Below are 17,662 nucleotides of genomic sequence, written 5' to 3' on the forward strand. Positions count from 1 at the left end.
GTGACAGGGTCAGAAAAGGGGTGACGGGGCCAGGACAGGGGCGACGGGGCCAGGACAGAAATGACAGGGACAGGATAGGGGTGACAGGCCAGGGTAGGGGTGGCAGGAACAGGACAGGGGTGACAGGGCCAGTATAGGGTTGACAGAGAAAGCACAGGGGTAACAGGGCCAGGATAGGGGTAACAGGGCCAGCATAAGGGTAACAGGGCCAGCATAAGGGTGACAGGGCCAGCATAAGGGTGAAAGGGCCAGGATAAGGGTGAAAGGGCCAGGATAAGGGTGACAGAGCCAGGATAAGGGTGACAGGGCCAGGATAAGGGTGAAAGGGCCAGGATAAGGGTGGCAGGGCAAGGCCAGGGGTGACAGGGACATGACAGAACACAGGGCACGGGAGAGATTGGTATTAGGGACAAAACAGTGGTGACAGACAGATGTGTCTTACCGGAGTCACTGCTGCTGGCTGCTGCTGTTCCACTCCAACCTGTTGGGATCTGCTGCTGGTGGAGACTTGGCATGGCTGACTCTCTTAGGCTGGAGTCCTGCTTCCTCTGCCCGTCCGCATCCCTCCCCCCCTCCTCAGTCACACACCACAGACCTCGCGCAGCTGCCGGGCACTGTGGTAAGGGGAGACTGGGAGTGACTGGTTAGCCCCCAGGAGATGCTGCGGCTGGAGGGAGGATGGGGTCGGAGCCTGCAAGCAGCTCGGACTTCTGCAGCGTTACCCGCCGGCTAAAGTGTGTGAAGGAGCTGGGCGCACCTCACTGTGGGTGGCAGCGCTGCAGCTAGCGGTGGGGTTGCCGGGGCTGGAGATAACAGAGGCAGTACGGAACCTGCACAGCGGCAGGTGCCCCACAAAACTGCAGCTAAGAAGCGTGGAGTGTGCCAGAAAGTGACGCTCCTCCGCGCCAGAGAGGGGGGGGGGTCAAGCACACAGTGAGCCGGTGCCCGTCTGTCTGTACGGCATACCCCCTCACACACCCCCATACATCCCAAATGTCCCGATTTTCGCGGGACAGTCCCATTTTTTTGGGTCTGTCCTGCTGTCCCACCCGCGGGTCGCAGTGTCCCGCGGTAATGGGGGGGTCAGTTGGAAAGCTCCTGTACTCGCTGTTCTGCTTAGCAGAGCAGCGGTGAACAGTGGAGACAGAGGGAGAGAGGGCATCAGGGGGTATGGATTAAGGGGGGGTTCCAGCAGCAGAGCCGGATTAAGGGGGGGGGGCAGGGGGTACGTACCGTTGGCCCCACAGTTTTAGGGAGCCCCCCGGCTCGAGTAGCTCTGTCCCAGCTCAGAAGCCCCCCCCCCATCCTGCCAGCAACAACGGCAGCATTGTGCTACTGTCAGCACACGCTGCTGCGTGTTGGCAGGTCTGTGGTGTTGCAGGGAGGCAGCAGTCTCCCTGCTTTCTTCTGCCTGTGCGGGTGTGTAGGGGGGAGCGACCACCTCCTCTGGATGTAGCCCTAGCTGCTAGCTGAGGGGCCAAAATTCCATAAAAAAAACAAAACGGAATTTGCGTAAGGGGGCGTGGCCTCGCGTCCCGCGATTAGGCCACGCCCCCAACCCATAGCAGGCACAGCAATGAGATAGGGCTCCCCTGTCTCAAGTGCCCTGGCCCCCCCGGACTCATAATAAGCCCCTGGGGGCATGGCAGCAGCTCACAGAGCACTGGGCATGCCCCCTCATTGACGAAAACGGGGCCCTCCTGTGAAGCCACGCCCCCTTTTCGCCGAGTGTGTGTCCCTCCTTCTGTCTGAAGAAAGCTCCTGCAGAAAGCTGGGAGGTATGTACCCATGTCTGTGCCATGCCCATACTATCTGCTTCTGCTCCTAGTCTCCTGTAGATTTGGCCAGATCTGTGACTCATTTGACTAACTCCGCCCACTGTTGTGACTCCGCCCAGCGTTAGCAAATTAATCACAAAGTCGCAGATCTGGGCTATTATATAGGAGATATACTAAACAGAATCAAAATGGTTTAATAAACTATAACTGGGCAATACATTTTCTTTTTATTTACTTATTTATTTTTTTGGCAAAGAGGACCTTAATAAGAATTCTACTTCTGAATTACCTAGCACCTTCTAGAAGATAATACCTGGAATCTGATTGGTGCTATGGGCAACATCCCATCTTAAATAGAACTTCCATCTTAGTAAATTTACACCTTAGAGTAGCATGCTCCATCTCAAGATAGTGCACAACAGAGCACTGCAAAACATAAAAGACATGGGGAGATATATGAAGCAGTGAAAAGTGTGGAGAAATGCACCAGCGGAGAAGTTGCCCATGCAACCAATTAGCTTTGAGGTAACATTTATCAAGTGTATTCTTAAAAATTATAGGTAGCAGTTGACTGGTTACCATGGGCAACTTCTCCACTGGCACACTTCACTCTTTTCATCGCTTCATAGTACATGGGCTGGGATGTAATGAATTCTGAGTTTGGTGGGCGACTGGGTGTGCGGGATGCCAGCCAAAGTTGGACTTTTTTTTAAAGGGGCAATCATTTACAAGGCTACACCATGCCTTGTAAATGACTGGCCCTTTAAAAAAAATGTCCAAGTTCGGCCGGCATCCCACACGCCTGCGAAACGCGGACATCATTACATTCCTTTTCTTGTCAGTGAGTTTTGGAAAACAAATCAAGATGTAATTTGATTACGAGGGTAAAGCAAACCCATCTTCTATTAAAGGCCCTATATACTGCTGGGCCCAATAACAATTGCTTGGCTATAGTCATGTACTAGCTTCTTTATAAACTGTAACTATGACTAACACCTAATATACAACAAACCTACAGTCCCCAGAGTCAGAGTTATATCTTATGCATCACTATGGTATCCTTAGCTCGCCAGCTCCTGCCATCTAGTGGCAGGTCATTTGGACAGCATCTGAGATAACGTAGGCAGACCTGAGAAGGACTTAAGTTCCTGTATAATTGCCAGGGTGTATTTGAGAAAAATATTCAATTATCGAGTTTACCTGAAAACAGAATAAATATATAGCAATAAAAACTATACCATTGTGGCAGAAGACCGGCTTGGGAAGATGAGCCTTTGAGTAATCCATTGTTCATTGGAGTTTGGGCAAGTTTGAAAGCCGCTGTTATTTTCCTGTTTAAATAAATAGTTATTATAAGTAATAATATCAGTGCTAATGTTTTATTACTTTAGATAAACTAGATATTGGCATAAAATATTCACACTCTATTAGATCTGTCTCTAACCTGTGCCTCACCTCCTTCTTTGTAACCTCTCACTCACATTAGGAGTTGTGTCAAGCTTTGCGCTATCCAGTATGAACCATGGAATAAATTAGCTATAAGAGAGGTAGTGAACACGGATGTACAGTATGTACTGTACCTCTTTAATTCTGGGTATAAGGTACCTCAGAAATGTATATTTGATTAACTTCTGCCTTTGTATGCTCATGAACGGTTACACTTCTACTCAAAGGCAGTAAATGACAGTTTATCCTATCACAATGGGGTATTCAATAAGTGTTGGAAGCTGCCGTCTTGTCGGAAAGACGGCAGCTTCCTACAGATTTAGGTCAGAAGGGGTTTTCAACCTATTCAATGCCGGGCCATTTTTTCTGACAAGTCTGGAACACTTGGATTGTCGAATTAGCCGTGGACCCACGTGTTCCGCAGCCAAATCCGACAGGTTTTGGTCCCGAATCCTACAATGTCAATCCAACTTTATTTAAATTCGGATTGACAATGTCGGAACCAGGGAGATGAGACGGGGACAGGCGCGGCGTGGACGGGTGAGGAGCGGCTGTCAGGACGGAGCGGCATGGACGGATGAGGAGTGGGGAGCGGCTGTCGGGACGGAGCGGAGTGGATGGGTGAGGAGCGGGGAGCAGCTGTTGGGATGAAGCGGCATGGATGGGTGAGGAGCAGATGTCAGGATGGAGCAGCATGGACGGGTGAGGAGCGGCTGTCGGGACGGAGCAGCGTGGACGGGTGAGCAGCGGCTGTCGGGACGGAGCAGCGTGGACGGGTGAGCAGCGGCTGTCAGGAGCAGCCAAATCCGACAGTCGGATTTGGCCAGCTCATTGAATACTGACCTGTCGGATCCCTTCCGTCGGAAAGGATCCGACAGGTATTGAATACACCCCAATATGTACAAAAAAGTAAAAATTTTAAATCTATATAGTATTATTTCATAAAATGTCAGTATAAAAGACCAAGATCAAAAGGCTATGTATAACGTGGCAATTCCATGCTGAATAAAAATTAAAAATACAGTATTTAGTAACCAGGTTTTGCCTTGTAAACGTTTGCCGCTTTGAAAAAAACGTACGAGTTCTGCCGGAGTCTCGGAGCTCCGGCCATCTCCCAAGCCATTACATCTGGCCCATGAATGGCAATAAAATGTACAACAACAAGTTGGGCCGGTATCCAATTATCCCAGTTATTTTTTCGCTCATAATAAATAAAAATGGACTGATTGAATAGTGCAATTTATGACCAATGGTCATTATCTCCAGATAATACCCTGGTTTGGCTCCCAGGTACTCCAGAGGCAGGTATGTTGATTCCACAGATTACAGCATCGGGCCAACCGCTACCTCTCCTGCAGATCATTTATTCCACGGTTTATCTTAGATAGGGCCAATCTTGAGACAACGCCTAATATTTGGATCCAAGTTGATGGCACTGAGGGTGGCCTTAGTGTCAAAGAAGGCTTGCTTATACCAAGAGAAGAGCCCATTTTGTTTTTCACCCACTGCAGTATCTCTCACTCACACCTATTCACACTACAAGATTTCTCCAGTGCTGCACACACCTATGGAATTCTCTACCTCAGTCTCTCCTGCAGATTTCAAATGTTTAATCATTGTTCTCTAGAAACTCACCACTACTACAGCATACCAACACCCACTAACATTCTTTTCTAAAATCGAACCAATAAAATATGAATGCATGGATGGAGAGTGTTATGTATTTTGTTACTTCTTTATTTTATTTTATTTCCTTTACACTTTCAAGGTGGAGCATTCTGGAGTCTCCCACTGACAAGGGTGGTCTATAGGAGTCCCAGTCTTTTACAGTATGGAATTAGTAGGATCTAGAAGGGGTTACTACACCCTGCCCTATGCTAACCAGGCTGGTAATCACTATAACAGGGAGACACATGACTGCTGGTATCCTCATTTTATTGATAGTCAGTCTAGGCTAGCACTAGGGATGGAGTCACGTGACAGGATATGCTGCCTCCTTTTTTTATATGTCCTATTAAATAGCACCTATCAGGTAGGTGTTTCAGATGAATGGGAAGCTTACATGGCAGAGGCCATAACAATGCTGAAATAATTTTAAATGATTAGTGTCTATTAAATGCAATATTTTAGAGATCTCACCGACTGTAATTACATCCAAAACTAAGTTTTTAGTTCTGGGTGGAATTATCCTTTTAAATAAGGAATAAACAAAATTAAAATATGTATCATGTTCTAGAAGAAAAATGGGAGATATGAGGCACTAAAGTGATCGCGACGCTGTTAAATACGGAAGGAGAATCTCAGCTTAGGTAATATAGTGTATAAGTGGCCCTGTCTGGAACCAGGGCCGCAACAAGGTATGTGCGGAGGGGGCACCGCACATAGCGCTGCTGGATAGGGGGGCGCTGTTGGCGGCACTTGCCAATTATCTGTTTTAATTACTTTGCTTGCATCTTCCCCCCTTTTTGAAGCCCAGCATATCCCGACCACCCCTGCCTCCTACCCTGGCCCCTTCTGTCGCTAATACCTATACAACATTCAACTTGAGATTTCTTTGTTATTCAGTCACACTGTCCTTTATTACATTTCAAGATGCTGACATACCCTGGATTCTAACCCATTGCCTGTGGCATTGCAGTCAGACAATATATTCATTGAGCTATCTGCCCTTGCATAGAAAGGTAGATAATTCTAAGCTAGAGAATTCTAACTATTTGTAGCTTACCTTGTACCTTGTGAAAAAAGTATCAGCATTGCGGCTGAGCAGATCTATGTAGTGTGTGGCTGCAAGAGATTGGATGTGTGGCTGAACACTAAATAGATCTGCTCAATTACAATGCTGATTATTTAAGTACCAATAGCTTTATATAGTGTTCATAGTTTTTATGCAGGATCAAATAGCTCAATGAGTAGGGTATTTGATTAGAATTCAACAGGCTATAGGTTTGAATCCTAGATATGGCAATTTATTGAAATGTGTTATTTAATAAAGGGTATTGTAACTGAATAACAACGAGCTCTTAAGTGGATGAATGTGTCCAAACCCATTTTCTTGCAGTGGTCTGTAAATATGGCAGGCAGTCAATTGACCGCCTGTCGGGATTCCGGCGGTCATGATACCGATGCTGGAATCCCGACACCAGCTGAAATACCGGCGGTCAGAGTCCTGACCACCGGCTGTTTACCCCTCTTGGGTGGTGGTCCACACCACCACCCAGAGGGGAATAGAAACCTGTGGCGACCGAAGCGTGGCAAGCCCACGAGGAGGCACGCCGTCCTTGCCGCCGGGATCCTGGCTGTCGGCCTCCCGGCGTCGGTCTCCTGACCACTGGGATCCCGACTTCCGGGATCTCGTATTGATCCCGTAAATATATCTAAAATGTAGGAAAGGGCATCAGATCAGTTTTGACATGCTCCTTCTCCATGAGGCACGCGTCTTATGTCCCTATTGAAAAAATGGGGGGGGTGCCAATTCTTTCTCTGGCACAGGGCACCAAAAAGTCTACGGCTCTGCCTGGAACACATCATTAAAGGAAATAACATAATAATACAATACCTTACAATATTTCTTTTCCCCAGATACCTGAAGTTTTGGAGGCACACTCTGAAGGGAAAAAAAAAGTTATAAATAATTAGACACATTGAAATAAATGTGTAGACCTGTTTATGGAAATCCACTCTGGTTTATTTAATATTTAAATAATGAGTAATGAATGTTTTTAATTGGCCGTATAGTTTCCCTGTCCAGTCACAGAAACTGTACATTAATAAAATGATCCACAATACTCTGACTGAAATAATATGATATTGTAGGTAGCAGACTTTATTCAGCACAGTAACATGCTTCAATGTTTATATGTACATATAAATGTCTCAGTAATCTTCACTACAGCACAGTAATACACCGCCAGTATTTCTAGAACAAAAAGATGTTTAAATACATCTAGCTAAGGTTACTTTGGCATGAGAGAGGCCTTAGGTGTTGCAGCCGGCTGGCAGCATTGTGAGTATTCGGGATCCCGGCATCGGTATGTTGACCGCCAGGATCCTGGGTGCTGGCAACGTAACCACATCCCACCAGGGGCAGGGGCGGATCCAGAAGAAAATGAAAGGGGGGGCACCATGATAGAGGAATGGTAATAGTTATATTTACATGCACCTAAGGCACGCGTGCTCCCAGATAAGGGGTGTGGTATCACAGCAGGGTGTGGCCTCACAGAATACGCCATCAGGTAATGACTGGCCGTAGTAGCGCATCGTGGTTTATTGCCAATGTTTCACCCTGATGAAAAGGCTGATTGGGCCTTGAAATGTTGGTCACCTGTTCCATTAGTTATGGGAGCTTGGAAGGCACCCCAGCATAATATAATTATTAGAGTTTTTAGTTGGTGGTGGCAGGTACAGCATACCTTGTTTTAAGACTCAGACTGCAGGACACGAATTTGATTAGCAGAAGCAGCCAGCTGGATCTCCAACAAGAAGCATAAGACTTCTGCAGGACAGCCCTATCACAATCACACGGGCCGCCTTCTCAAAGCTGAGGCTGAGTTTGACTACACCTAGCATGGTGGTAAAGGAAGTGGAGGAGGAAGCACTGGGAAACTGTGCGGTGCAGTGAGGGCTAATGAAGCCTTCTGCACCGTCATAAGTAACAGTCTTACTCTATGCTTGCATTTGAATCCGGTGCATGGGCTGGACTCTGACTGGCTGGCAGAGGGGGAGGTAGGTTGCGGTGTGAGCAGGGGGGAAGCTGGAGCTACACGGACTTGCTGTTAAAGCCGCGGCAGGTCCTAGTGCCTGCCAGCACTTTTATCAAATCTGACTGATGGAAATAGCAGTAGTGATGCTGCTGTTCTACTTTTGAAAAAAGGAGAACAGCAGCATCACTACTGCCCTCCCCCTGGATGCGCCTATGACCAGGGGTAATGTGTGCACTACAGTTGCTGTGACAGCTGTTGCACGAGTAATTCTTACAGTGTAGCACTGGAGTATGGGGCAGTAGTATAGTAATGTGACTACTAAGCACTTTAAGAATATTTTGTGATGCTACACTTAAACTAAAAATGGAGTAAGCGGATCCTAAGCTATACTGTATGTAGGATTCACTGCAGTACAGTCAGCTCCACATGTACTAATAAATCTGTTGGATTCCAGAATGTCTAGTGTAGTAACCACAAAGCTGTGTGTGTGAGCTGTCTATTGTGGGTGGTTCTATCCACATCCACATCATTTTACTGCCATGTTGTAATCAGGGTAGCATTAACTTACTCCAGAATGCTGAAGAAATCATAGATCTCAGTGTTCGGGGCCCTCTGCCAGTACGTGACCAATGTCTCTGTAAACAGAAGTGGATTGATTACACCTCAACTCTGCATGCTCCTGTGCCAGACATTGAAAACATGTTTATTGGTTACCCTCGGATATCATTTTCATAATATGCAGGAAACACATGAGAAGACATTTAGTTTCTGTGTGGTCCAGCTTGTCAAAGCGAAGAGATGACCCAATTAGGGAGAGCGGCCTTGTAATCTGTAGAATGAAGGAACAGATATTACTAACCCACTCTTATGTAACAAGGGCTGCACATGACAGTGCCTACCTGTACTTAGGGGGTCATTCCGAGTTGATCGCTAGCTGCTTTCGTTCGCTGCGCAGCGGTCAGGCAAAAAATCGGCACTTCAGCACATGCGTATGCGGTGTAATGCGCACGCGCGTCGTACTATTACAACGAATTATGTCATTTCACACAAGATCTAGCGAAGCGTTTAAGTCGCACTGCTGGCCGCAGAGTGATTGACAGGAAGAGGGTGTTTCTGGGTGTCAACTTACCATTTTCAGGGAGTGTTCGGAAAAACACAGGCGTGCCAGGAAAAATGCAGCGTGGCTGGGCGAACGCTGGGCGGATTTGTGACATCAAATCCGGAACTGAACAGTCTGAAGTGATCACAAGCGCTGAGTAGGTCTGAAGCTACTCTGAAACTGCACTAAAATACACTCCCAGTGGGAGGCGGCATAGCGTTTGCACGGCTGCTAAAACTGCTAGCGAGCGAACAACTCTGAATGACCCCCTTAGTACTATGTACTACTCCCACCTAAAGGAGAAAACAACAATATATCTTCATGTCTGGGCTTATTCACTGTCATTATTTTCTGACATCTCTCCCGTGGTATCGCATAAGAACCCAGTAACACATGATTCGGCTGCTAATCATTTTGCACAGTCCTGACTGTAAACTGCTATACACTGCTTATACATAATATAACAATTGGTATCATAGTAGTATTGCATGCTATAATCAGTTATAGCAGCAGACACTGTGGGGGAGGCTGAAGCCAGGGACTTCCATTATTTGCTAGGAATATAACAATTTACAGCTAGGAACCCAGGAGCTGTGGAGAAAGGTCAGCAGTAGCAGTCAGCACTAAACAACAGTTCTAGTGTTCTGTAATACAATGTGTTACGTTTCTGGGAAATGGAGATAGGTGACATCGTTAATAAAATGAAAACTAAGTGAAGTAGCCAATTACAGCAATACACTACAAGGGGATGCGATCAAGATCCTGGCGGTCGGAATATCAACACCGGAATCCCGACCGGCACAATCCCAACATATTCTCGCTCTGTGGGTGTCAACGACACCCATAGAGGGAGAATAAATTAGTGTGCCGAGTGTAACGAGGCACCGTCCCCGCAGCATGGCGAGCGCAGCGAGACCGCAAGGGGCTGCGCTGCGCTCGCCCCCCTGTCGGGATTGTGCCGGTCGGGATTCCGGTTTCGGGATTCCGACCGCCGGGAATTCGTACTGATCCCACTACAAGTACTATATGAACCAGTCAGTATTTCCTGCAAGGATAACTGGACTACATAAATATGGACACAGTTTTCAGCTGACTTGTGAGTTTTGTTGTGAAGACAGACTTGTGAGTTGGAGCATCTATTTTCGAACCACAACTTTCCTGAAAGATTCGGTGTAAAATGCTGACAACAGTCAATTGCATAAAAATAACGGTCAATTGCAAGAAAATAAGTTTGATTATATACAGTAGAACTAAAATGTGTACTGCTTGTTGATTTCAGTGTCTGTCTCCCCTACAGCCTGGCACAGCTGAAGGCATGTGGGTAAACCAAAATACAATTTTGCTTTATACGTTTATATATCTTTATATGTAGATTGTTTTTAGTGGATTTTGTCAATAAAGTATTTTTTTCATATGTGGAAAAATATTTTTATTATATATCTGAAAATTTTCCTGTGGAGGATATATGAAAAACAAACAAACAAAGCTTTATTTGCTTCACTTCATCTTTCACAGAGTGAGTAGGGTACACTCTGTGGGGCTGGTCTCTTCAAAGTGCTGCTGGGATTTCTAAGTGAGTTGGAAACAGTATAAAGGTGAACTCTGATTAATCTCTGTCTATCCATACAGAGATATTAATTTTGTGAGAGAAAGTAATCTGATTCTGATTGATTGATTGATTGATTGTATCTATACTGTTTCTTTTTGTTTTAATACATCTGTACTGGGGTGTTTTTTTGTGTTGTTTTTCTTTTGGAGGAAAAAAAAAAAAGTGTGAGGTGATAGCCTGAGGGGTTAACTCAGGTGTGAGTAATCAGGAGTAATCAGGAGGGTGAGGTCTGATTGAAACAGCTGGGTGAGCCTATATAAGCAGTGACCAGACTCTTTGAGCCTGCTCTGTGGGGCTGGTCTCTTCAAAGTGCTGCTGGGATTTCTAAGTGAGTTGGAAACAGTATAAAGGTGAACTCTGATTAATCTCTGTCTATCCATACAGAGATATTAATTTTGTGAGAGAAAGTAATCTGATTCTGATTGATTGATTGATTGATTGATTGTTTCTATACTGTTTCTTTTTGTTTTAATACATCTGTACTGGGGTTTTTTTTTTGTGTTGTTTTTCTTTTGGAGGGAAAAAAAAAAAAAAGTGTGAGGTGATAGCCTGAGGGGTTAACTCAGGTGTGAGTAATCAGGAGTAATCAGGAGGGTGAGGGGCTGATTGAAACAGCTGGGTGAGCCTATATAAGCAGTGACCAGACTCTTTGAGCCTGCTCTGTGGGGCTGGTCTCTTCAAAGTGCTGCTGGGATTTCTAAGTGAGTTGGAAACAGTATAAAGGTGAACTCTGATTAATCTCTGTCTATCCATACAGAGATATTAATTTTGTGAGAGAAAGTAATCTGATTCTGATTGATTGATTGATTGTTTCTATACTGTTTCTTTTTGTTTTAATACATCTGTACTGGGGTTTTTTTTTGTGTTGTTTTTCTTTTGGAGGGAAAAAAAAAAAAAAGTGTGAGGTGATAGCCTGAGGGGTTAACTCAGGTGTGAGTAATCAGGAGTAATCAGGAGGGTGAGGGGCTGATTGAAACAGCTGGGTGAGCCTATATAAGCAGTGACCAGACTCTTTGAGCCTGCTCTGTGGGGCTGGTCTCTTCAAAGTGCTGCTGGGATTTCTAAGTGAGTTGGAAACAGTATAAAGGTGAGTTAGAATACAGATAAAGGTGAGTTTTTTAATACACAATCAGGAACACACATTTACAGTACCATTAAACTTCTGGTGAGACTGCAAGGGGCTGACCTTGTGAGTGAGTGAGAGGATCTCTTACTTGGAGTAGCAGAGGGGCTGTGATTGTGCGGGTGTGAGGGGCATTTTTTATTTTTTTTCTTAGCAGGAGCTGGAAGCCGAGTGAAAAGGAGGAGCAGTGAGCTGGTACAACTGCAACTGCTAAGTGGAGTATAGGTGCCGCAGGTGAGAGCACTACGGCTGCATAAAAGTGAAGGACCAAGAACCGCACAAAGATAGATAAGTATAAGCCTGCTTAATTATTGTATAAGTGATATTGCTTGTCTTCTATTTTTTATTTTTGCTGCTTTTTCTTTGAGTGTAACAGGGAGTTAGACCTTGCAAACAATATGGGAGGGGCTGTGATTGAGGACCTCACTCAGTGCATGTCGTGCAAGATGTATGCACACCTGGAGCTACCGGCCCAGTGTGAATACATCTGCACGAGGTGTGTGCGAACTGTTGCCCTGGAAGCCCAGGTAACTGATCTAGAGCAAACGGTTACGCGACTGAGGGAGATTCACAATCTCGAGCGTAGTTTAGACAGAACGGTGGAGGAGTTGCGGGAGGGGTCACTGGTAGAAGAGGATGATGATCAGGTAGCCAGTTGGGTCACAGTTAGAAGGAAGAATAAGAGGGGGAGGCACGACATCTCCGAACTATCAAACCCGAACAAATTTGCCCGATTGGACGAGGAATCGGAGGATGATAGCGAAGAAATGACGGTGCCGGAGGAGACTGCTCCCTCTAGCATCCAGAGGTGCGGTCCCTCTGGCGCGGTTGGGATAAAAGATAGAGAGGTACCTAGTCAAATGGTGGTGGTAGGGGATTCTATCATCAGGAAGGCAGATAGGGCAATCTGCTACCGGGACCGTGATCGCCGTACAGTCTGTTGTCTCCCGGGTGCTCGGGTACGGCACATCGCGGACCGGGTAGATAGATTGTTGGGAGGGGCTGGCAAAGACCCGGCGGTCTTGGTGCACGTTGGCACCAATGACAAAGTTAGCGGAAGGTGGGATGTCCTTAAGAAAGATTATAGGGACTTAGGAAAGAAACTGAAGGCAAGGACATCTAAGGTAATATTCTCGGAATTATTACCCGTGCCACGCGCTAGTCCAGGGAGGCAGAGGGAGATTAGGGAGGTAAATGTGTGGCTTAGGGATTGGTGCAGGAAAGAGGGGTTTGTGTTCCTGGAACACTGGGCGGACTTCTCAGTCAGACGCCATCTCTTTTGTCGTGACGGATTGCACCTGACTGAGGAGGGGGCAGCGGTGCTGGGGGGAAGGATGGTTAGAAGGTTGGAGGAGATTTTAAACTAGGAGCCTGGGGGGAGGGTTTAGCTAAAAACTACGGGTCATGCAGTGAGAATAGTGGGGATGGCGGTAGTAAACAAAATGGGGGAGAAGTTGGGGGGAGGGTAAGAGCAGGCAGTAAGGTTATTAACATGGGTACTAAAAGGGATTTTACCAAAGCACTAACCAATGACGATTACAGGTCATCCTTGCCACATAAGGTGAAAGATGTCCCTAATGCAAGGGAAAATACTTATCTTAGTTGTATGTATGTAAACGCCAGAAGCATTACTGGTAAAAAGGGTGAACTAGAAATACTTGCAGCAAGCAAACAGTATGATATTATAGGCATTACTGAAACTTGGTGGGATGAATCTCATGACTGGACAGTCAATCTAGAGGGCTATACACTGTTTAGGAGAGACAGACTAAATAAAAAGGGTGGAGGGGTGTGTCTGTACGTAAAGCCGTTTTTAAAACCTAATATATGGGAAGATACTCAGGAGGGTACTGTAGACACTGTTGAGACACTATGGGTAGAAATTGCATGCGGGGAAAAAGGAACAAAAAAGTTAGTATTGGGTGTATGCTATAGGCCGCCTGGTATCAACGCATCTGATGATGAATTGTTACTAAAGCAAATTGAAAAAGCAGCAGGAGTAGGAGACATAGTAGTGATGGGAGATTTTAACTATCCAGAGATAAACTGGAAAAACGATTCATGTGATACTGCTAGGGGCAGTATGTTTTTAAACACACTAGATGATAACTACCTAGTCCAACTAATTGAGGAACCAACTAGGTACAATGCAATCTTAGACCTGGTATTAACAAACAATCAGGATTTGGTATCGGGTATTATAGTAGGGGAACCCATAGGAAACAGCGACCATAATATGGTCTCATTCAATATCAGTTTCTACAAACAGCCCTATACTGGCTCAACTAGGACTTTAAATTTTAGCAAAGCAAATTTTGAAATGATGAGGGTATTTTTCAGGGATATTGAATGGGAAGGTTTGTTTTTAGGAAAAAATACTACGGAGAAATGGGAGGTACTAAAATTCCTGCTAGCTAAAAATACACTCAAATATATTCCTATGAGTAGCAAAAAAGGGAATAAAAATCATAAACCGATGTGGCTTAACAAAAAGATTAAGGAACTTATGGGCAAGAAAAGGCGAGCATTTAAAAAATACAAATCTGACGGGGAAGCAGAGTCATTTCAGCACTATAAGGAATGTAACAAAAATTGCAAAAAGGAAATAAGAGCGGCTAAAGTAGAAACTGAAAAACTAGTAGCAAAGGAAAGCAAAGCAAATCCCAAAAAATTCTTTAAATACATCAATAGCAAGAGATTAAAAAAGGAGAGTATAGGCCCTTTGAAGGACACGTTGGGAGTCTTAAGCAAAAATGATAATGACATAGCGAACACACTAAATGAGTTTTTTTCAACAGTATTCACTAGAGAGGACCCAATTCAGGGACTGACACACAATCTCAATAAGGACAATATCACACTGATAGGTACTTATTTAAGCGAGGAAGTAGTCTGTCACCGATTAAAACATCTAAAGATTAATAAATCACCAGGGCCCGATGGTATTCATCCAAGGGTTCTAATGGAGCTTCACTCTGAACTGGCAAAACCGCTATCTCTTATCTTTGAGGATTCAGTTATATCAGGTATGGTTCCCAAAGACTGGCGTATAGCGGAAGTAGTGCCTATATTCAAAAAGGGAAGTAAAGCTGAACCAGGTAATTATAGACCAGTTAGTCTTACATCTATAGTGGGGAAAGTATTGGAAGGTATTCTAAGAGATAGTATTCAGAAGTTCCTTGAAACCAATAAGGTCATTAAAAGGAATCAACATGGGTTTATGAAGGACAGATCCTGTCAAACCAACTTACTTGGCTTTTATGAAACAGTAAGCGCAAACCTAGATCAGGGTAAAGACGTGGATGTAATCTTTTTAGACTTTGCCAAAGCGTTTGATACTGTACCACACATGAGACTTATATACAAGCTACAAGAATCAGGGCTAGGAAGCACAATATGCACTTGGGTCAAAAACTGGTTAGATAATAGGAAGCAGCGCGTTGTGGTTAATGGATATTTTTCAACTTGGACTGAAGTGCTAAGTGGTGTGCCACAAGGCTCAGTATTAGGACCGCTATTGTTCAATATTTTCATTAACGACCTAACAGAAGGTCTAGAGAGCATGGTGTCAATTTTTGCAGATGATACCAAATTGTGTAAGGCTATAAATACAGAGGAGGATGCCGAGTCTCTTCAGAACGACTTAGTTAAATTAGAAGCATGGGCAGCCAAATGGAGAATGCGCTTCAACACAGACAAGTGTAAGGTAATGCACTGTGGTAATAAGAACAAAAATTACACCTACCTACTAAATGGGGTAAAACTAGGGGATTCTGTACTGGAAAAGGACTTAGGTGTCCTCATAGATAGCAAGCTAAGCAGTAGTACCCAAAGTAGGACTGCAGCAAAGAAGGCTAATAAGATATTAGCATGCATAAAACGGGGTATTGATGCTAGGGACGAGAGTATTATACTCCCATTATATAAATCACTAGTGAGGCCACACCTTGAATACTGTGTACAGTTCTGGGCACCGTACTACAAAAAGGATATCCTGGAGCTTGAAAAGGTACAAAGGAGGGCGACCAAACTAATTAAGGGCATGGAGACGATGGAATACAAGGAAAGGCTTGAAAGACTAGGCATGTTTACATTGGAAAAGCGGAGACTAAGAGGGGATATGATCAACATCTACAAATATATAAGGGGACAATACTCAGAGCTTGCGCGGGACCTGTTTTTGGTTAGATCAACACAGAGGACTCGTGGACACTCGCTCAGGTTAGAGGAGAGGAGATTCCGCACAATACGGCGTAAAGGCTTTTTCACGGTAAGGACAATACGTGTTTGGAATTCCCTGCCCGAGGGAGTTGTAATGGCGGAATCTGTCAACACCTTTAAGAATGGGTTAGATAAATTCCTATTGGATAAGGATATCCAGGGGTATGGTGCATAGTCATGCATTATAGTTACTATTTAGTCAAATCATCATGCAGAGGACACCACAAATAGGTTGAACTCGATGGACAATTGTCTTTTTTCAACCTCAGATACTATGTTACTATGTTACCTAAGCCCTATGCCTTATGTGTATAAAGATACTGCTATCTATATGTATCCACCTTATCTTCTGTAAATCTGGGTACATTCTGTCTTCTCTCAAATCACTTTTGGTGCGATAAAATAGGATTTTAAATACCTACCAGTAAATCCTTTTCTCATAGTCCATAAGGGATATTGAGGACAGATTAGTACAATGGGGTATAGACGGGTCCAAAGGAGCCAGTGCACTTAAAATTTCTTCAACTGGGTGTGCTGGATCCTCCCCTCTATACCTCCTCCTACAGGTCAGTTATAGGTAAAACAGTGCCCGAAGGAGAATGACATACTTGAGAGAAGGGACATAACAACAATAAGTGTGGTGAGATTTACACACCAGCACACCAACATATAACTTAGCCAACAACACCTGGCAACATTAACAGCAACAGCTAAACAGGAAACACAAAACAGAGTACCTGCAGAAAGTCACCGCACAGAGGCGAGCGCCCAATATCCCTTATGGACTATGAGAAAAGGATTTACCTGTAGGTATTTAAGATCCTATTATCTCTAGCATCCATAAGGGATATTGGGGACACATTAGTATGATGGGGATGTCCCAAAGCTTCCAGAATGGATGGGAATGTGCGGAGACATCTGCAGCACTGCCTGCCCAAAATGGGTATCTTCTTTGGCCTGGGTATCAAACTTGTAGAACTTCACAAAGGTGTTCTTCTCCGACCAGGTAGCAGCTCTGCCCAGGAAGAGCCCACCGACCTGGTAGAGTGGGCCTTCAGAGGCTGTGGAACAGGACAGGCTGCTGACGCATAGGCCTGTTGGATATTAAGCCTAAGCCAACGAGCAATGGACTGCTTTTAAGCAGGGCAACCCTTTTTCTGCGCATCATAGAGCACGAACAAGGAATCCGTCTTTCTGAACCGAGCCGTCCTCTTGACATAGACTTTCAAGGCTCGCACTGCACCCAATGCCTCCGGAGGAGCAGAAGTGTCAGAACTGGACGGAATCACAATAGGTTGATTCAAGTGAAACACGGAGACCACCTTCGGCAGGAACTGCTGTCTAGTCCTGAGCTCCGCTCTGTTCTCGTAATAGACCAAGTACGGACTTTTGGACGACAAGGCCCCCAATTCTGAGACATGCCTAGCAGAAGCCAGGGCCAGTAACATCACCGTTTTCCAATGTGAGGTACTTATCTTCTACTGTCGTCAGAGGTTCAAACCAGGAGGACTGTAGAAAGTGTAACACTACATCCAGATCCCAAGGTACTGCAGGCAGCACGAATGGAGGTTGTATGTGAAGCACCCCTTGCAAGAAGGTCTGAACTTCCGGCAAGAGAGCCAAATTCTTCTGGAAGAAGATGGAAAGAGCTGAAATCTGGACCTTAATGGATCCCAGACGTAAGCC

At 45.1% G+C, this 17,662-nt stretch overlaps 1 protein-coding gene across 7 annotated transcripts in view; it reads right to left on the reverse strand.

Moving 5' to 3' along the window:
- DOCK10 (dedicator of cytokinesis 10) overlaps positions 1-17,662 on the reverse strand; it is a 691,954-nt gene that overhangs the window by 106,161 nt on the left and 568,131 nt on the right. For all 7 annotated transcript variants that reach the window (XM_063916012.1, XM_063916009.1, XM_063916010.1 and 4 more), the window contains exons 36-39: positions 8,639-8,753; positions 8,493-8,559; positions 6,781-6,828; positions 3,017-3,109 (exon numbers count right to left, since the gene is read on the reverse strand). In XM_063916012.1, coding sequence (XP_063772082.1) covers positions 3,017-3,109; positions 6,781-6,828; positions 8,493-8,559; positions 8,639-8,753 — 323 coding nt within the window. The remainder of the gene's footprint in view (positions 1-3,016; positions 3,110-6,780; positions 6,829-8,492; positions 8,560-8,638; positions 8,754-17,662) is intronic.

This window comes from Pseudophryne corroboree, chromosome 4 (genome assembly GCF_028390025.1).
Source record: "Pseudophryne corroboree isolate aPseCor3 chromosome 4, aPseCor3.hap2, whole genome shotgun sequence".
In the NCBI taxonomy this organism is placed as follows: domain Eukaryota; kingdom Metazoa; phylum Chordata; class Amphibia; order Anura; family Myobatrachidae; genus Pseudophryne; species Pseudophryne corroboree.